We start from the raw sequence: 22500 nt of genomic DNA on the forward strand, positions 1-22500 counted from the left end.
TGGATTAGTTTCCTTTTGTTTCTCATTTACTGACTTTATGTATTTATTGATTTAAGTTAATTCATCGTATACTTTAATGTTTAAATAAACTGTTTTTGGATTTAGCTGAACAAACGGTGTGGTCTCCCCTATGTCATTTCTACTGTGAGTCAGGTAGTCGTGACATATGGGGGCTCGTCCAGCTTTTGGATCCCGAATTGTGAGTAGACTAATTCGCAATATTGTGTAGGCTGGGTTGCGTGGGTAGTGCTACGTCATTGGTTCACATTTTGTGAATGAAACGTAACGGTGATCAGCTGATAGTAGCCTAGTAGTCTAATCAGCTGCCACGCGTTGTGTTTGTTTGTTGGGGAGTTCCGCAACAGGTGTTTAGTTACGTTAGCAGTTTAGTATTTTGACCGCTAAACTAATTTTTGGGAGTAGTTTGCGCAGATTAGAGCGACTTTTTTTTCCAACCAGAGGTATTTATTGAGTGACGAAGTGTGTTTGTAGGTCTACTAATGTGCATGGCATCTTACGGAGTCTGTTTTATCCCCAATTAGTGCGCTTAGGCGTTGTGGGTTTAGGTTGCTGGTCACTGAAGTCTGAACGAGGGCACCGCCGTGGAGCACCGGCTGAATTGACTTCGGTCGGGACAGTACGATTCCATCGGTATTGGTGAGTAAATTAGCCTTGTTCTTGGACTTAGTGTGAAGATAGGTTAGATTATAGGGGGGTAAATGTTTAGGGGGAAAACTCTGTAGTTGTCCTGTAATATGAGCTACATTCCGCTTCGCCCGATTTAATTTGTGTGGTTGGAATTTAGTAACCCAAAAGACGTTGTTTTGTTGATTTGGTTAGATGTAATGCTATTGGGTGTTTAGACTATAGCCTGGTTTGATTGTTGATGGGTGACTTGTAATTTAAGTAGAATAATGAGTAGACTTGAAGAGTTTTTGGTTGCTCCTTCAGTGGTTTTGCTTGCAGCGTTGAATATTAAACAATTGCATAGTGTGGGCAAGCACTATAAAATTGATGTAACATTGCCGAGGGGATTTAAGAAGCATGAGCTGCTTGACTTCATTCGTGCGTGTTTAATTAACAAGGATGTTTTACCCGATGAGAAATTGCCGGAGCGCTGTAGTCAGGGAGCGTCGGACTCCGATAGTGAGCCCACTCCGAGGTTGTTTGTAGATCCACAGCAAAAATCCAGTGTATTAACATTTGAACAACAAGTCGAAATGTTAAAACTGCAACATGATTTGCTAGTTAAATAAAAGACATTGGAATTAGAACAAGAATTGGCAAGAAAAAAATTAGATGACGACTTGGTTCAAAGAAGGCTTGATAATGAAATGGACCGTAAAAGGAAGCTGCACAGAAAGACAAGGACCGTGAGCTGGAATGGGAAAGGCTTAAAAGTTTAGAGCAGGGGCGTGAGATTGAGCGTACTAGACTGCAGTTAGTAGCTGAAGGCAAAGTTTTTCGTTATTTGAGAATATTGCTACTGAGCAAAAATGGAGTGATGAGGATAAAATTGTATTGTTACAAACTGCGTTAATTGGCCGTGCTCAGAAGGCATTTGTGGCTTTACCGTCTTCTGAAAAGAGGGTCTATCGATGTGTTAAGACAGCTGTGTTAAAGTGTTATGAGTTAATTCCCGAGGCTTATAGACAGCGTTTTCGATCATGGAAAAAGTCAGACAAGCAGACTTACGCTGAATGGGCTGGTGAATTTACCAGTTTTTTTCATCGTTGGCTTACAGCTGAAGGGGTTGATTCTTGAGTTGTGTGATCTTATGATATTAGAACAACTTAAGAACACTTTGCCTGATCGCATAGCTACTTATATTAGCGAACATCACGTGAAAACAGCAGCAGATGCCGCTGTTCTTGCTGATAATTTTTCTCTCATCCACAAAACTCCAGCTCGTGATTTTTGTCCGCGTCCTAACATGAGTTATAAAGAACGTCGCTATAGTCGTGTTAATACGGACACATCTGTGTTTGCAAATTCAACAAGTGGTAAACCATCGGATTTCGATCTTAAAACAGACTGTAATTACTGTTTTGGGAAAAATCATTGGAAAAGAAATTGCCCGGTGTTATTGGAGCGAAATCGTGGGAAGGTTGGAGGAGGAAAAGTTAGTCTCTGCACCTCATCTGTTCCTGGTGTGGGCTCAGGGAAAAAAGATAAGAAAATTCCAGAAAAGATATTGAATCGTCCACAATGTACGGCGTCAGTTGATAAAGGTTTGAGTAATGTACAATGTGATGAGCTTGAATTTTCTGCATCTGTTATAACGGATTATGCACCGTTTGTCACGGAGGGTTTTGTGGCATTGGTTGGAGACGCACATCCCGTTCCAGTGAAAATTCTGCGTGATACGGGGGCATCAGAAAGTTTCATTTGTCAATCTGTCTTGCCTTTCTCGTCTGAATCTGATACAGGAAATTGTGTGTTAATACGGGGAATTGGTCTCCAGTCATTTCCAGTGCCGCTGCACAAAATTCAATTGTTTTCTGGTTTTGTGAACGGGGAAATAACGATTGCGGTGCGTCCTTCTTTACCTATTGAGGGAGTTGATCTGATTGTGGGTAATAATTTTGCTCATGATCGTGTTTTTCCTGATCAGATCTCACCACCTCCTGTGGTTAAGAATGGAGCTGTTGGTTTGGATGAGTCAGATAGGTGTCAAAAAGATTTTCCAGAGGTTTTTACGGCATGCGCTGTGACGCGCGCTATGGCGAATAAGCAGGACGTAAATTCGTCTGATGTATCCAAGCACACGTCTGCTCAGGTATTTATTCCGCAGTTACCGGTACCTTTGTCTCGAGTTGACATTGCTGAGGCTCAAAAGAGTGATCAGAGCTTACAGAAATATTTTGAGTTGACTGCAGATGACAATGTAGATCGTTGTTATTTTGTGAAGGATGGTTTGTTGATAAGAAGGTGGTTGCCTACTGCAGGAATGGATGTGAGAGATCAGGTTTTGCAGGTGGTGATGCCTGAAAAGTTTCGTGAACTGGCACTAAAAACAGCTCATGGGGAGATTGCGGGTCATTTTGGGGTAAAGAAAACATACGATCAATTGTTAAAACATTGCTACTGGCCACGTATAAAGAGGGACGTTGCTCGGTTTGTTAAAACGTGTCATGTCTGTCAGGTAGCTGGTAAGCAAAATGCTGTCGTTAAGCCCGCGCCTTTACAGCCTATTCCGTCTGTTGGTAAGCCGTTCGAGCATTTGATCATTGATTGTGTGGGCCCCTTACCTCAGTCAAAATCAGGCTGTTTATTTGTTTACCATCATGTGCCAAGCAACTCGATATCCGGTTGCGTATGCTTTGAGGACCATTACTACAAGGTCTGTGTTGAAATCATTGTCACAGTTTATTTCAATATTTGGTCTTCCCAGAATCATTCAAAGTGATAGGGGTTCAAATTTTACTTCAAAACCGTTCAAAGCAGCCTTGAAACAACTGCGTATTCAGCACAACTTGAGTAGCGCATACCATGCGCAAAGTCAAGGGGTTTTGGAGCGATTCCACGCCACTCTTAAGTCTCTTTTGCGTGCACATTGCATAGAGATGAAACGGGAGTGGGAGGATGGTTTGTCATGGCTATTGTTGGCGGCTAGAGCGGTTGTGCAAGAAAGCACCGGTTTTAGTCCTAATGAATTGGTATTTGGTCACAAGGTTCGTACCCCATTGTCTGTGTTGTCAAGTGACCTGGATACAAGTGAACCACCCAAGAGTTTGTCCAGTTATGTCTATGGTTTCCGACGCAGGTTACATTTAGCATGTAAAATGGCAACCGAAAATTTGACTGATGCCCAAAGTAAAATGAAGCGAAAATATGACCGCAAAGCAGAAGCTCGTGTCTTTAGTCCAGGGGATCAGGTGGTGGCATTGTTGCCTATACCTGGTTCTTCTTTTGGGGCAAAGTAGGCTATTCAGGGCCTTACAGTGTGGTTCGTCAAGTGTCAGAGACTAATTATGTGGTTGCTACGCCTGATCGTAGGCGGGCGACACAGTTATGTCATATCAATTTACTTAAGCCATATTATGCATCGTCAGTCTTCTAGTGTTAAGGGTGAATCGTCAGTTGTGGTCGTGGCAGGCACGTCTGTAGCATCTTCAGAGTTAGAAGATGATGTGCAGGGCCCTGACGATTCCATGTTGCATGCTCGTCTAAATAATTCAGAGACGTTGGGAAAATTAGAGGGAGTATTAGATCATTTGGATTTGCAACAGCAATTAGAATTGAAAGCGTTGATCTTTGAATTTCCATGTCTGTTTTCAGATACTCCGACCTGCACAACTTTAATTGAGCATGACATAGAAGTCGGTTATGCAAAACCAATCCGTCAGAGGTTTTACCGCACTGGTCCTGATAAGCGTAAAAGTTTGGATGATAGTGTCAAATATCTTTTGGAAAACGGTCTCGCCGTACAGTCGTACTCCAGCTGGGCTTCGCCTTGTTTGTTTGTCAAAAAACCTGATCATACGTACAGATTTTGTACGGATTACAGAAAAGTAAATAGTGTAACAAAACCAGACTCGTATCCACTAGGATAGAGGATTGTGTGGATCAAGTCGGTGCGGCTCGTTATGTGAGCAAATTTGATTTGCTTAAAGGTTATTACCAGGTTCCTCTTACTCCTAGGGCACAAGAGATCTCTGCTTTTATTACGCCGTCGGGACTCTATTCTTATACGAGAATGGCTTTTGGGTTGCGCAACGCCCCCTCCAGTTTCCAGCGGCTTATGAATCGAGTTGTTGCGGGACTGGAGGGGTGTGCCGTGTATATTGATGACGTGGTCTGTTATTCAGACACTTGGACGGTCCACCTTGCCCGCATACGTTCATTATTTGAACGGTTTGCGGCTGCAAATCTCACTGTAAACTTAGCAAAGTGTGAGTTTGCTCAGGCTACAGTGGTGTATCTAGGAAAGGTGGTCGGACAGGGGAACGTTCGGCCTGTGAGAGCGAAAGATCTGGCCATTGATAAATTCCCACGCCCTGTCACTAAGAAAGGATTGATGCGTTTCCTTGGTATGATAGGGTATTACAGGAACTTTTGCTGTAATTTCTCATCTGTCGTTGCTCCACTAACTAACCTGTTGAAGGGTTCAGTTAAGTTTAATTGGACTGATGAATGTCAACATGCATTCGAAAACGCCAAGTCTCTCCTGAGTTCTGCTCCTGTCTTGGCTGCTCCTAGGCTGGAGGAGCCCTTCCAGCTGCAAGTAGATGCCAGCCAGGTAGGGGCAGGGGCTGTTCTTCAGAAGGATGAAAATGGAATAGACCAGTTTCCTACTTTTCTCGGAAATTTAATTGTCATCAATTTAATTATTCAACCATTGAAAAGGAGGCCCTGGCTCTTATTTGGGCACTTCAACATTTTGATGTGTATGTTGGTGGTGGGTTACATCCTGTGGTGGTCTTTTCTGATCACAATCCTTTGACTTTCCTCTCTTCTCTTCAAAATACAAACCAGCGCCTTATGCGTTGGGCTCTTTTTCTACAGCCTTATAATCTATCTATTAGACACATCAAGGGCTCCGAGAACGTCATGGCTGATGCCTTGTCACGGGCTGTTGATGACTGTTAAGGGGTGCCTATCTCTTCTCCAGTCTCTGGTTCTTCTCTCTTGCCTCCAGTCTTTCCATTCTTAAATTGCTATCCAGGCGCCAGGATTTGCTGGGTAGGAAGGAGGGGGTGGGTGGGGGGGATTATGGGAGGTGAGTATGGGTTATTTTTTGTAGTGGCTGTTGTATTAAAGGGGTGGAGAAATGGGGATGAGAGTTTGGTTTAATCTAAACATTAGTCTTTCGGGATACTGGTTAAAAAGGGTAATGGATTTAGTCATTTTATTGTTTTTGTTATTAGTTTGTTATTGGGTTTGTTTTTTAGTATTGATTATGGGAAATGGTGTAATGAGTAGAATGTAGTTTTACAGAGTCCCATATGGGTCTCTGATTTGTGGGGGGGGGAGTGATGTCACGCCCGGCTTTGCCGTGCTGGGTGTGCTCACTCCACCAATTACCGAATAATGTTTGGGCCGTTTCTCTCCCCCCAGTCTGAAGGGGGAGCTGTTTGTTTTCGGTCCATCTGACAGCAGCTGATGGGCGGGACTGTTTAAAAACCTCTCCTGCCAGTTGCTTGGTGTGGTTCTAGGTTGTGCGTGTCGGCATAGCTATGGTGGCAACACCATCCTACTCCTTTTTGTTTGTTTGCATTACACATAGTCTACATTTAACTGATTTGCACTACACTTTGGATTAGTTTCCTTTTGTTTCTCATTTACTGACTTTATGTATTTATTGATTTAAGTTAATTCATCGTATACTTTAATGTTTAAATAAACTGTTTTTGGATTTAGCTGAACAAACGGTGTGGTCTCCCCTATGTCATTTCTACTGTGAGTCAGGTAGTCTTGACAGTGTTGAGGTGTGTGTGTGTGTGTGTGTGTGTATGTACGTGTGCGCGCGTCTGTGCGCGCGTGTGTGCGTGCGCGCGCGTGTGTGAGCGTGTGAGCGTGTGTGAGCGCGAGCGTGTGTGTGTGAGCGTGTGTGAGCGTGTGTGAGCGTGTGTGAGCGTGTGTGAGCGCGAGCGTGTGTGTGTGAGCGCGAGCGTGTGTGTGTGAGCGTGTGTGAGCGTGTGTGAGCGCGTGTGAGCGCGAGCGTGTGTGTGTGAGCGTGTGTGTGTGAGCGTGTGTGTGAGCGTGTGTATGATTGTGTGTGTGTGTGTATGAGTGTGTATGTGTCTGTGTGTGTGTGTATGATTGTGTATGATTGTGTGTGTGTGTGTGTATGAGTGTGTGTGTGTCTGTGTGTGTGTGTGTGTGTGTGTGTGTGTCTGTGTCTTGGAGTTAATGTGTAAGTGAAATAATATTTGTTGTGGTGTCTCGTTCAGCGCTGTTGAAGTTTATCCTGCAATCGTTAACTTCTGCTTTCCAGTGTGAAAAGGTGTATTTATGTCTGTTCCTCACACAAATATATAATTTGTCTTCAGAACACTTGGAATATAGTGCACGAGTCATCTGAACTACTTCATGTATTTTATGACCATCATAGTCACCATGAACAGAACTTATACGGATAAGAACTGCATGAAGATTCTTCTACTTTTCCTTTTGTGTTTTACAGGAATAATTTTAGCCTGTGTGATTCTCGTGACCTGTTCGTCACCCGTAAACGTCTTTTAACATGAAGATGAAATGAGTTTCTATCCTTTAAAGAAATGTCATTTCAATAGTTTGTTCAGTGACATGAAATGATGAAGCTTTTCTCTTCTTCAGAAGACATCGTGTTTAATGTGAACACAACAAGAACAAGCAAAATCAGAAAATACACAACGACTGTCATGTAACAATGTAACAATGTTTAAGCAGGTTACACTCATGTACATGATTCATATATACATCGTTTAGCGTGTGAAAGGCAACATGAAACATGTTTAAATCAATATTACATTCATTAATGATCGTGAGCAGTGCCGATAGTTCCTCACATGCATCAGTGCTCAACATCTTCATTCCGGCACATTCTTCTGATAATGACACTTCTACATGACCAGCATCACAAGCTTTAGTGCACTTAAAACAGTTTAAAAGTGAAAGTTTAACACTGTGAATTAAAAACAGCACTGTAGGATATAAAACTAAATAATTAGAAAAATAGAATTAAAAATGCATTTCTGAAATACTTGTTCAGTTGTGTAGCATGAAGCTAATCGATTAGTAAATATAGTGTTTGGATACAGTAAATAGTGTTTTATTTCTTTACACAGATTGTAACATTGGAGGATTTCTTCATATTTAAGGCAGTAAAGATAAAGACGACTGACCCGTAGGATAACCGGACGGATGTTCCCCTGAGGACTGATGATGTCTGATCACGTTAATTGATGATTCTTGATTGGATATTAATCAGCAAAACTCCTCAGAACTCAATTTGGTCAGAAACGGATTCATGAGGCTTTAAAAACCTCATTTACATTCAATAATATCAGATCAGCCTCAATAAAGACTGTAACAGCAGCGGAGCTGATTTATTAATTATTAATAATGAGTCTGAATGATGAACATCTAGAACAGTCTCAAACACACTCACACACATACACATACACACATATACACACACATACACACACACACACATACACACATATACACACACATACACACACACACACATATACACACACACACACACACACACATATACACATACACACACACTCACACACACACATACACACATATACTCACACACACACACACATACACACACTCACACATATACACACACTCACACACACACTCACACATATACACACACACATACACACACACATACACTCACACACTCACACACTCACACACACACTCACTCTCACACTCACACACACACACACACACACACTCACACTCACACATACACACACACACACACACTCACACTCACACATACACACTCACACACACACACACACACACATGCACTCACACACAGTCACACACACACAGTCACACACAGTCACACACGCACACACACAGACAGTCACACTTGCACACACACACACACAGTCACACACAGTCACACATGTACACACACACACAGTCACACACGTACAGTCACACACACACACACAGTGACACACACACACACACACACACTGATATGTAATGAGTCTCTCTCACACCTCACCAATAATGATCTGAATGCCCCAAACACTCTCCATCATGCGTGTGTGTGTGTGTGTGTGTGTGTGTGTGTGTGTGAGAGAGTGTGTGTGTGAGAGTGTGTGTGTGTGAGAGTGAGTGTGTGATTGAGTGTGTGTGTATGAGTGTGTGTGTGTGTGTGTGTGTGTGTGTGTGTGAGTGTGAGTGAGCGTGTATTTATCACTTTGTGGGGACCAAATGTCCCCATAAGGATAGTAAAACCCGAAATTTTTGACCTTGTGGGGACATTTTGTCGGTCCCCATGAGGAAAACAGCTTATAAATCATACTAAATTATGTTTTTTGAAAATGTAAAAATGCAGAAAGTTTTCTGTGAGGGTTAGGTTTAGGGGTAGGGTTAGGTTTAGGGGATAGAATATAAAGTTTGTACAGTATAAAAACCATTATGTCTATGGAAAGTCCCCATAAAACATGGAAACACAACATGTGTGTGTGTGTGTGTGTGTGTGTGTGTGTGTGTTCTGCATAGAGGACAAACACAAAAGAGGTTCTTATGATGGCCCGTGATTCTGTGAGTCTCTTGTGTCTTTGTGTTCCTCTTCAGATGAAAGAACATCAGATACAGAACCTCACAGTAAATAACACGAAATATCTGCGGCGACTCTCACGGTCCTCACGTCCGCAGGTGTGTGTGTCTGTTGAGCTGATGACAGTGAGACACTCACTGATAACCTTCTCTCAGACACTACACAGATCCGCTGAAGGTCTTTTAAAACACCTCACATGTGTGTGTTTAGTGTGATTCTGAATCAGCTGAAGTTCATTTAATGGGGATTTTGAAGGAGCGTCTCATTAATGACAATATCCCAATAATCAATCCAACTAATTAACATATGGGTACGATTATCTGCATCATGACTCCTGTATATATCTTAAATAAGAGAATATTGCATCAATAGTTTTTATAGTCGGAGCTGTGGAGGGACATTCTCAGTCATGAGAGCATCTGATTGGACAAAAATATTTTACACACCCCTGTGACCAAGACGAACTCCACAACATTTGTGTCCTTTATCACTATAAATCTCCACTTTCACTTTTACATTGAAAGTCACATGTGGGAATTTACAGTAAAAAGGGCTTAAACATTGATCTGTGTCTCACCCACACATATCATGTCACTTCTGAAGACATGGATTAAACCTCTGGAGTCTTGTGGATTACTTTTATGCTGCATTTATGTGCTTTATGGAGCTTCAAAGTTCTGGTCACCATTCACTTGCATTGTATGAACCTACAGAGCTGAAATATTCGTCTAAAAATCTCCATTTGTGTTCTGCAGAAGAAAGAAAGTCACATCTGGGATGACATGAGGGTGAGGAAATAATGAGAGAAGTTTCATTTTTGGGTGTACTGTCCCTTTAAGACGGCGTGTGTCTTTAAATCTTTATGTATAACATCAGAGTCATATTTATGTACTTTGGCAGTGTCTTCAGTAAGACACTTTCACCTGTTCAAACGGATGTTTAAATGTTTGTTTCTCGCTGCATGACGTCGTCTTTATTTTCACAGAGCTGCTGTGACGCTTCAGCATCCTCGTTGGTCTCAGTCTGGTCCTGGTCCTGGTCCTGGTCCTGGTCCTGGTCCTCAGTCTGTTTGTACATCTCGTCTCTCTTGCGTTCCTGCTCCAGAAGTCTGTAGTTGATGAAGTTGCCGATGAAGAGCCAGAGACTGGCGAATATCACCACAGATCCGCAGCACAGGTACATGTACTTGTAGTTCTTGGTGATGTCCACTAACTTCCCTGAAATCAACAGACACGATTATTCCATCAGACTTTACAGTGTGCTGTAAGCAAATGTGTTTATTTTTACAACGAAAGATGTTTCACGATGCTAACGGTTCTCAGGCCTGTAATTTATTGTTTGCTTTATTCCCTATTTAACTATTTCTAAATAATAAAATACTTTTGCAACACATTTTGTCAGGTTGAGGGTCTGTTTATGCCTCTGTGCTCGAACAACATGCATCCAAAAAACAAACAAACGACTCTTATGAATCAGTTCTTTTGAATCTTTAGCATGATACATACAGCCTAACCAATGTAGCCTGATTCATGAACAAATGACTCTTATGAATCAGTTCTTTTGAATCTTTAGCATGAAACATAAAGTGTGACAAGTGTAGCCCGATTCCAGAACAAATGACTCTTATGATTCAGTTCTTTTGAATCTTTAGCATGATAGATACAGCATGACCAGTGTAGCCCGATTCACAAACAAATGACTCTTATGAATCAGTTCTTTTGAATCTTTAGTGTGAAAGATGCAGCATGACCAGTGTAGACCGATTTCAAAACAAATGACTCTTATGAATCAGTTCTTTCGAATCTTTAGGATGATACATACAGCATGACCAGTGTCGACCGATTCACAAACAAATGACTCTTATGAATCAGTTCTTTTGAAACTTTAGAGTGAAACATACAGCATGATCAGTGTAGCCTGATTCACAAACAAATGTCTCTTACGAACCAGTTCTTTTGAATCATTAGCATGATACATAGAGCATGACCAGTGTAGCCTGATTCATGAACAAATGACTCTTATGATTCAGTTCTTTTGAATCTTTAGCATGATACATACAGCATGACCAGTGTAGCCTGATTCCAGAACAAATGACTCTTATGATTCAGTTCTTTTGAATCTTTAGCATGATACATACAGCGTTACCTGTGTAGCCTGATTCATGAACAAATGACTCTTATGATTCAGTTCTTTTGAATCTTTAGCATGAAACATACAGCATTACCTGTGTAGCCTGATTCCAGAACAAATGACTCTTATGAATCAGTTCTTTTGAATCTTTAGCATGATACATACAGCATGACCAGTGTAGCCTGATTCATGAACAAATGACTCTTATGATTCAGTTCTTTTGAATCTTTAGCATGATACATACAGCATGACCAGTGTAGCCCAATTCCAGAACAAATGACTCTTATGAATCAGTTCTTTTGAATCTAAAGCATGATACATACAGCATGACCAGTGTAGCCTGATCCATGAACAAATGACTCTTACGAACCAGTTCTTTAGAATCTTTAGCATGATACATACAGTGTTACCTGTGTAGCCTGATTCATGAACAAATGACTCTTATGATTCAGTTCTTTTGAATCTTTAGCATGATACATACAGCATGACCAGTGTAGCCCGATTCCAGAACAAATGACTCTTATGATTCAGTTCTTTTGAATCTATAGTATGATACATACAGCATGACCAGTGTAGCCCGATTCACAAACAAATGACTCTTATGAACCAGCTCTTTTGAATCTTTAGTGTGAAACATGCAGCATGACCAGTGTAGACCGATTCCAGAACAAATTACTCTTATGAATCAGTTCTTTTGAATCTTTAGCATGAAACATACAGCATGACCAGTGTAGATCGATTCCAGAACAAATTACTCTTATGAATCAGTTCTTTTGAATCTTTAGTGTGAAACATGCAGCATGACCAATGTAGACCGATTCCAAAACAAATTACTCTTATGAATCAGTTCTTTTGAATCTTTAGGATGAAACATACAGCATGACCAGTGTAGACCGATTCCAAAACAAATGACTCTTATGAATCAGTTCTTTTGAATCTTTAGTGTGAAACATACAGCATGACCAGTGTAGCCTGATTCATGAACAAATTACTCTTACGAACCAGTTCTTTTGAATCTTTAGTGTGAAACATGCAGCATGACCAGTGTAGACCGATTCCAAAACAAATGACTCTTATGAATCAGTTCTTTTGAATCTTTAGTGTGAAACATGCAGCATGACCAGTGTAGACCGATTCCAAAACAAATGACTCTTATGAATCAGTTCTTTTGAATCTTTAGCATGATACATACAGCATGACCAGTGTAGACCGATTCCAAAACAAATGACTCCTATGAATCAGTTCTTTTGAATTTTTAGCATGATACATACAGCGTTACCTGTGTAGCCTGATTCCAGAACAAATGACTCTTATGATTCAGTTCTTTTGAATCTTTAGCATGATACATACAGCGTTACCTGTGTAGCCCGATTCCAGAACAAATGACTCTTATGAATCAGTTCTTTTGAATCTTTAGCATGATACATACAGCATGACCAGTGTAGCCTGATTCATGAACAAATGACTCTTACGAACCAGTTCTTTTGAATCTTTAGCATGATACATACAGCGTTACCTGTGTAGCCTGATTCATGAACAAATGACTCTTATGAATCAGTTCTTTTAAATCTTTAGCATGATACATACAGCATGACCAGTGTAGCCCGATTCACAAACAAATGACTCTTATGATTCAGTTCTTTTGAATCTTTAGTGTGAAACATAAAGTGTGACAAGTGTAGATCGATTCCAGAACAAATGACTCTTATGAATCAGTTCTTTTGAATCTTTAGCATGATACATACAGCATAACTGGTGTAACTAGTGAATATTTTAGGAGACAGAACAGAAACATGCAATCAATGGAGAAGGATGGGTACCTGCCAGAGGAGGTCCGATGAGCACCGGACAGCACTCCACAATAGTGGTGAGACCCACAGCGCTGGAGAACCTCTGAGCGCCCACCAGATCCATCAGCGTCTCAAACAGGACGGCACTCACCATCCCGAATGCAAAGCCAAAGAACACGGCGTACACCACCATACCGGTGTAGCTCTCCACCAGTGGACACAAGACGTGACAGATGCCGTTATACAGCACGGCGAAACTGAAGAAATACTGGATCTTTGGACGGATCCATCGCGAGTTGGCCAGCAGTCCCATGGACGGCCGGGCGAACATATCCACGAACGCCAGGATGGAGAGAAGAAATGCTGCTCGATACTCGTCCACGCCGCTGTCTTTGGCAAACGGAGACAGAAAAACAATAGGCGCAAAGAAGCCGATGAACATAATGAAGTTTCCCGACAGGTAGATGAGGAACCCGCGGTGTTTGAAGAGCGACAGGTCCAGGTATTTGTTGATCGTCTCCCAAGCACTGGTCTTCTCCGTTTTGGAAGCCACAGCCGCAGGTTTCTCCTCGTCCTTCTTGGTCTGGTTTGGAGGAGCTTCCAGCGGTCTCATGAGAGCTCCGGCCACACAGCAGTTGAGCAGAAGACCTCCGAGGATGAGGAAGCTTCCCCTCCAGCCAAACTCATTGATGAGGTACTGGTTGAGCGGCGCGAGCGTGCTGAGGAACACTGGACTGCCGGCCATGGCGAAGCCGTTAGCGATGGGCCGTTTCTTGTAGAAGTATCTCCCGATCATTGTTAACGCTGGCTGCAGGTTGAAGGCCAGACCGAAACCTTTGAGAGGAGAGGAGATGTGAGCGGCATGAATTCAACACTGAGCTCATATTCTTTAACAGTCATCAGTTGTGAATGTCACAGTGAACAACAAACATTTCATGATCTAACGTAGCTAAGAATATTATGTTAACTAGATTTTTACATTTTCTGAAGAAAACTCACTGCCACAATGTTAGGGTCTTGTGTTAGAGGGTGGTTGATAGAGCATTGTGGCTGGTTGCTAGGGGGTGTTGTGGGTGGTTGGTAGGGTGTTGTGAGTGGTTGCTAGGGCAATGTGGTTGGTTGTTAGGCTGTTTTGGGTTGTTATTAGGGTTTTGTGGGTGGTTGCTAGGGCATTGTGGTTGGTTGCTAGGTGCTTGCTATGGTGATATGGGTGGTTGATAGAGGGTGTTGTGGTTGGTTGCTAGGGCATTGTGGGTTGTTGCAAGGGCATTATGGATGGTTGCTAGGGTGTTGTGAATGGTTGCTAGGGCAATGTGCATGGTTGTTAGTTTGTTTTGGGTTGTTGCTAGGGAACTGTGGGTGGTTGCTATAGGTATTTTGGGTGGTTGCAAGGACATTGTTATTAGGGTTTTGTGGGTGGTTGCTAGGGCATTGTGGTTGGTTGCTAGGTGCTTTCTATGGTGTTATGGGTGGTTGCTAGGGTGTTCTGGGTGGTTGATAGGGCATTGTGGATAGTTGATAGGGGGTGTTGTGGTTGGTTACTAGGGTATTGTGGGTAGTTATTACGGTTTTGTGGGTGGTTGCTAGGGGGTATTGTGGGTGGTTGCTAGGGCATTGTGGATGGTTGCTAGGTGCTTCCTATGGTGTTAAGGGTGGTTGCTAGGGTGTTCTGGGTGGTTGATAGGGCATTGTGGATAGTTGATAGGGGGTGTTGTGGTTGGTTACTAGGGTATTGTGGGTAGTTATTACGGTTTTGTGGGTGGTTGCTAGGGTATTGTGGGTGGTTGCTAGGGCTTTGAGGTTTGTTGCTAGGGCATTGTGGGTGGTTTTTAGGATGTAATAGCTTGTTGCTAGGGCATTGTGGTTGGTTGCTAGGGTGTTGATGGTTGTTGCCATGGCATTTTAGGTGGTTATTAGGGTTTTGTGGGTGGTTGCTAGGGCTTTGAGGGTTGTTGCTAGGGCATTGCAGGTCGTTGTTAGTGCGTTATTGTTTATTGCTAGGGCATTGTGGGTGGTTTTTAGGATGTAATAGGTTGTTGCTAGGGCATTGTGGTTGGTTTCTAGGGTGTTGATGGTTGTTGCCATGGCATTGTAGGTGGTTATTAGGGTTTTGGGGGTGGTTGCTAGGGTGTTTTGGGTGGTTGCTAGGGCTTTGAGGGTTGTTGCTAGGGCATTGCAGGTCATTGTTAGTGCATTATGGTTTATTGCTAGGGCATTGTGGGTTGTTTTTAGGATGTAAAAAGTTGTTGCTAGGGCATTGTGGTTGGTTGCTAGGGTGTTGATGGTTGTTGCCATGGCATTGTAGGTGGTTATTAGGGTTTTTTGGGTGGTTGCTAGGGTGTTGAATGTGCTTGCTTACTGGCCCCATTTTTCTGTAATATTCTGCTCTCTAGATCTGTCTGGAGTACCTCCTTCAATGTAAGACTTTAGTTTTTTTCAGGTGTAAATGGTAAGTGTGATCTGTTAGTAAAGTATCAGCACACATCTCATCAACACACATCATTTGAGGGATCATTCACGTCTGAAGCACAAATGCAGCAGGAACACTTACGTACTGTTAAAGGTTTGTTATCAATTCACTATGTGCAATAGTAAGAGTGATAGACTTAGCAAACACCGCTAATTACAATGATACATGTTCATTTAAACTCTTCTGACAATAAAACGAGCTACTTTTATTCGTCTTGAAACAGTGAAAGCTGCAATTGAACAAGTGAAACACACTCTGTCAATCTTACAATGCTCTCAACAGTCTCTGTGCTGAATGAGAGCATTGTACGATACTGGTTGCTTCTGTAGTCTAATGAGCTAAAGTAGATTTTGCGCTGGACTCACCCCCAATAACACCGATACAGATGTACAGCTGCACCACGTTATTGCAGAAAGAAGCGCTGATCATTCCGATCGCACACAGAAACCCGCCCAAGATCATGATGGGACGACAGCCATACGCGTTCACTAGAATGCTGCTGATTGGACCTAAACGACAACATAAATAGACAGATTAAACAAGTCAAATGTAAAAGATTAAAGATTAAAATTAGTTTCATGTGTTGAGACATTAAAACAGCAGGGTTGTAAAATGACATAAGCTCATTACTGATCAGACCATGGAAAATGTTGTCTCTGGAAAAAGACACGGTGCAACAGTACGGCTCACTTTAACGTCTGGATGATAAATATCAAATGCTTAAAACAGCAAAGAGGAAACAACAGCGGATTTCCTTTTCATGATCTCTGTTCAAGCTCTCTGATCAAGTGATTTCAGTCAGAACTGAGTAGCTCACTCTTCCTCTTCTCTACAAATGATTACTCATTTTAAAATAACTCCTAAAATAAGCCCTCTTTCTTCAGTACTTGTGTGTAAGACGTGTTGATGATTCAGTGATAAAGCCCTCACAGGGTAAAGGTTTGATGTACACTTCACTGTCAGTATGCAGGTGTAAACACAGACAGTTTTCATAAACACTGCTGAATGCTGGTCTAATTCTGTTGTGTCGGTCAGTACTGATGGTGAATCACAAACACAATCATCATACTGATCCCATTTATTATGTCCAGTATTTCATTTTGATACTCATTATTTCATTATTTCAGTATGCAGTATTTGTGTTCTTCTACTATTCAATTTCAGTATCTTTTTGGTACTTAGTATTCCCTTCATTGTATTTTCATTATTCAGTATTCAGTATCTTTTAATTATTCAGTATTTCAGTATCTTTTCATTGTTCAGAATTTAAATGTATTTTCTTTATTCAGTATTTCAGTATCTTTTCATTGTTCAGAATTTAAATGTATTTTCTTTATTCAGTATTTCAGTAAATTTCATTATTCAGTATTTAGATATCTTTCATTATTCAGTATTTCAGTATCTTTTCATTATTCAGTATTTCAGTATCTTTTCATTGTTCAGAATTTAAATATATTTTCTTTATTCTGTATTTCAGTATCTTTCAGTATTCAGTATTTATATATATTTTCATTATTCAATATTTCAGCATCTTTTCATTGTTCAGTATTTCAGTAACTTTCATTATTCAGTATTTAGATATCTTTCATTATTCAGTATTTCAGCATCTTTCAGTATTTCAGTCTCTTTTCATTATTCAATATTTCAGTATCTTTACATTATTCAGTATTTCAGTAAATTTCATTATTCAGTATTTAGATATCTTTCATTATTAAGTATTTCAGTATCTTTTCATTATTCAGTATTTTAGTATCTTTTCATTATTCAGTATTTCAGTAAATTTCATTATTCAGTATTTATATATCTTTCATTATTCAGTATTTCAGCATCTTTCAGTATTTCAGTCTCTTTTCATTATTCAGTATCTTTCAGTATTCTGTATTTATATATATATTTTCTTTATTCTGTATTTCAGTATCTTTCAGTATTCAGTATTTATATATATATTCTTTATTCTGTATTTCAGTATCTTTCAGTATTCAGGATTTATATATATTTTCATTATTCAATATTTCAGTATCTTTTCATTGTTCAGTATTTCAGTAACTTTCATTATTCAGTATTTAGATATCTTTCATTATTCAGTATTTCAGTAACTTTTCATTGATCAGTATTTCAGTATATTTTCATTATTCAGTATTTCAGTAACTTTTCATTATTCAGTATTTCAGTAACATTTCATTATTCAGTATTTCAGTATCTTTTGATTGTTCAGTATTTAAATATATTTTCTTTATTCTGTATTTCAGTATCTTTCAGTATTTATATATATTTTCATTATTCAATATTTCAGTACCTTTTCATTGTTCAGTATTTCAGTAACTTTCATTATTCAGTATTTAGATATCTTTCATTATTCAGTATTTCAGTCTCTTTTCATTATTCAGTATTTCAGTATCTTTTCATTATTCAGTATTTCAGTAAATTTCATTATTCAGTATTTAGATATCTTTCATTATTCAGTATTTCAGCATCTTTCAGTATTTCAGTCTCTTTTCATTATTCAGTATCTTTCATTATTCAGTATTTCAGCATCTTTCAGTATTTCAGTCTCTTTTCATTATTCAGTATCTTTCAGTATCTTTCAGTATTCTGTATTTATATGTATTTTCTTTATTCTGTTTTTCAGTATCTTTCAGTATTCAGTATTTATATATTCTTTATTCTGTATTTCAGTATCTTTCAGTATTCAGTATTTCTATATACATATTTTCATTATTCAATATTTCAGTATCTTTTCATTGAGTATTTCAGTAACTTTCATTATTCAGTATTTAGATATCTTTCATTATTCAGTATTTCAGTCTCTTTTCATTATTCAGTATTTCAGTAACTTTTCATTATTCAGTATTTCAGTAACTTTTCATTGTTCAGTATTTCAGTAACTTTTCATTATTCAGTATTTCAGTAACTTTTCATTATTCAGTATTTCAGTATCTTTTCATTGTTCAGTATTTATATATATTTTATTTATAATGTATTTCAGTATCTTTCAGTAATCAGTATTTATATATATTTTCTTTATTCTGTATTTCAGTATCTTTCAGTATTTATATATATTTTCATTATTCAGTATTTCAGTAACTTTTCATTGTTCAGTATTTCAGTATCTTTTCATTATTCAGTATTTCAGTATCTTTTCATTGTTCAGTATTTAAATATATTTTCTTTATTCTGTATTTCAGTATCTTTCAGTATTCAGTATTTATATATATATTCTTTATTCTGTATTTCAGTAACTTTCATTATTCAGTATTTAGATATCTTTCATTATTCAGTATTTCAGTCTCTTTTCATTATTCAGTATTTCAGTATCTTTTCATTATTCAGTATTTAGATATCTTTCATTATTCAGTATTTCAGCATCTTTCAGTATTTCAGTCTCTTTTCATTATTCAGTATCTTTCATTATTCAGTATTTCAGCATCTTTCAGTATTTCAGTCTCTTTTCATTATTCAGTATCTTTCAGTATCTTTCAGTATTCTGTATTTATATATATTTTCTTTATTCTGTTTTTCAGTATCTTTCAGTATTCAGTATTTATATATTCTTTATTCTGTATTTCAGTATCTTTCAGTATTCAGTATTTATATATATTTTCATTATTCAATATTTCAGTATCTTTTCATTGAGTATTTCAGTAACTTTCATTATTCAGTATTTCAGTCTCTTTTCATTATTCAGTATTTCAGTAACTTTTCATTATTCAGTATTTCAGTAACTTTTCGTTGTTCAGTATTTCAGTATCTTTTCATTGTTCAGTATTTCAGTAACTTTTCATTATTCAGTATTTAGATATCTTTCATTATTCAGTATTTAGATATCTTTCATTATTCAGTATTTAGATATCTTTCATTATTCAGTATTTAGATATCTTTCATTATTCAGTATTTCAGTCCCTTTTCATTATTCAGTATTTCAGTAACTATTCATTATTCAGTATTTCAGTAACTTTTCATTATTCAGTATTTCAGTAACTTTCATTATTCAGTATTTAAGTAGTTTTCATTATTCAGTATTTCAGTATCTTTTCATTATTCAGTATTTCAGTATCTTTTCATTGTTCAGTATTTAAATATATTTTCTTTATTCTGTATTTCAGTATCTTTCAGTATTCAGTATTTGTATATATTCTTTATTCTGTATTTCAGTATCTTTCAGTATTTAGTATTTATATATATTTTCATTATTCAATATTTCAGTATCTTTTCATTGTTCAGTATTTCAGTAACTTTCATTATTCAGTATTTAGATATATTTCATTATTCAGTATTTCAGTCTCTTTTCATTATTCAGTATTTCAGTAACTATTCATTATTCAGTATTTCAGTAACTATTCATTATTCAGTATTTCAGTCTCTTTTCATTATTCAGTATTTCAGTAACTTTTCATTGTTTAGTATTTCAGTATCTTTTCATTATTCAGTATTTCAGTATCTTTTCATTGTTCAGTATTTAAATATATTTTCTTTATTCTGTATTTCAGTATCTTTCAGTATTCAGTATTTATATATATATTCTTTATTCTGTATTTCAGTAAATTTCATTATTCAGTATTTAGATATCTTTCATTATTCAGTATTTCAGTCTCTTTTCATTATTCAGTATTTCAGTATCTTTTCATTATTCAGTATTTCAGTGTCTTTTCATTGTTCAGTATTTAAATATATTTTCTTTATTCTGATTTCAGTAACATTCAGTATTTATATATTTTCTTTATTCTGTATTTCAGTATCTTTCAGTATTTATATATATTTTCTTTATTCTGTATTTCAGTATCTTTCAGTATTCAGTATTTCACTAACTTTCATCATTCAGTATTTCAGTATCTTTTCATTATTCAGTATTTCAGTATCTTTTCATTATTCAGTATTTCAGTAAATTTCATTATTCAGTATTTAGATATCTTTCATTATTCAATATTTCAGTATCTTTTCATTGTTCAGTATTTCAGTAACTTTCATTATTCAGTATTTAGATATATTTTCTTTATTCTGTATTTCAGTATCTTTCAGTATTCAGTATTTATATATATATTCCTTATTCTGTATTTCAGTATCTTTCAGTATTTAGTAGTTATATATATTTTCATTATTCAATATTTCAGTATCTTTTCATTGTTCAGTATTTCAGTAACTTTCATTATTCAGTATTTAGATATCTTTCATTATTCAGTATTTCAGTCTCTTTTCATTATTCAGTATTTCAGTAACTTTTCATTATTCAGTAGTTCAGTAACTTTTCATTGTTCAGTATTTCAGTATCTTTTCATTATTCAGTATTTCAGTATCTTTTCATTGTTCAGTATTTAAATATATTTTCTTTATTCTGTATTTCAGTATCTTTCAGTATTCAGTATTTATATATATATTCTTTATTCTGTATTTCAGTAACTTTCATTATTCAGTATTTAGATATCTTTCATTATTCAGTATTTCAGTAACTTTCATTATTCAGTATTTAGATATCTTTCATTATTCAGTATTTCAGTCTCTTTTCATTACTCAGTATTTCAGTAACTTTTCATTATTCAGTATTTCAGTAACTTTTCATTATTCAGTATTTTAGTAGCTTTCACTTCAGTATTTCAGTAACATTTCATTATTCAGTATTTCAGTATCTTTTAATTATTCAGTATTTCAGTATCTTTTCATTACTCAGTATTTCAGTAACTTTTCATTATTCAGTATTTCAGTAACTTTTCATTATTCAGTATTTTAGTAGCTTTCACTTCAGTATTTCAGTAACTTTTCATTATTCAGTATTTCAGTATCTTTTAATTATTCAGTATTTCAATAACTTTCATTCTTCAGTATTTCAGTAACTTTTCATTATTCAGTATTTCATTAACTTTTCATTATTCAGTATTTCAGTAACTTTTCATTATTCAGTATTTCAGTATCTTTTCATTATTCAGTATTTCAGTAAATTTCATTATTTAGTATTTAGATATCTTTCATTATTCAGTATTTCAGTATCTTTCAGTATTTCAGTCTCTTTTCATTATTCAGTATTTCAGTAACTTTTCATTATTCAGTATTTCAGTATCTTTTCATTATTCAGTATTTCAGTATCCTTTCATTATTCAGTATTTCAGTAAATTTCATTATTCAGTATTTAGATATCTTTCATTATTCAGTATCTCAGTATCTTTCAGTATTCTGTATTTATATATATTTTCTTTATTCTGTATTTCAGTATCTTTCAGTATTCAGTATTTATATATATATTCTTTATTCTGTATATCTTTCAGTATTTATATATATTTTCATTATTCAATATTTCAGTATCTTTTCATTGTTCAGTATTTCAGTAACTTTTCATTATTCAGTATTTCAGTAACTTTTCATTATTCAGTATTTCAGTCTTTTTTCATTGTTCAGTATTTCAGTAACTTTTCATTGTTCAGTATTTCAGTAACTTTTCATTGTTCAGTATTTCAGTAACTTTCATTATTCAGTATTTCAGTAACTTTTCATTATTCAGTATTTCAGTATCTTTTCATTATTCAGTATTTTAGTAACTTTTCATTATTCAGTATTTCAGTATCTTTTCATTATTCAGTATTTCAGTAACTTTCATTATTCAGTATTTCAGTATCTTTTCATTATTCAGTATTTCAGTAACTTTCATTATTCAGTATTTCAGTAACTTTTCATTATTCAGTATTTCAGTATCTTTTCATTATTCAGTATTTTAGTAACTTTTCATTATTCAGTATTTCAGTATCTTTTCATTATTCAGTATTTCAGTAACTTTTCATTATTCAGTATTTCAGTAACTTTTCATTGTTCAGTATTTCAGTAACTTTCATTATTCGGTATTTCAGTAACTTTTCATTATTCAGTATTTCAGT

At 37.0% G+C, this 22500-nt stretch overlaps 1 protein-coding gene and 1 pseudogene across 1 annotated transcript in view; both read right to left on the reverse strand.

Annotated features, from left to right (window-relative positions):
• Positions 1 to 22500, reverse strand: part of LOC127638820 (glutamate receptor ionotropic, kainate 2-like) — a 414054-nt pseudogene that overhangs the window by 270454 nt on the left and 121100 nt on the right.
• LOC127638950 (monocarboxylate transporter 2-like) overlaps positions 7293 to 22500 on the reverse strand; it is a 26604-nt gene continuing 11396 nt past the window's right edge. Inside the window, exons 3-5 of the mRNA XM_052120733.1 lie at positions 16009 to 16152; positions 13204 to 14007; positions 7293 to 10470 (exon numbers count right to left, since the gene is read on the reverse strand). Of these exons, the coding sequence (XP_051976693.1) occupies positions 10193 to 10470; positions 13204 to 14007; positions 16009 to 16152 (1226 nt within the window). The 3' untranslated portion in view covers positions 7293 to 10192. The remainder of the gene's footprint in view (positions 10471 to 13203; positions 14008 to 16008; positions 16153 to 22500) is intronic.

The sequence above is a fragment of the Xyrauchen texanus genome, chromosome 47 (assembly GCF_025860055.1).
Source record: "Xyrauchen texanus isolate HMW12.3.18 chromosome 47, RBS_HiC_50CHRs, whole genome shotgun sequence".
Taxonomy (NCBI): Eukaryota; Metazoa; Chordata; class Actinopteri; order Cypriniformes; family Catostomidae; genus Xyrauchen; species Xyrauchen texanus.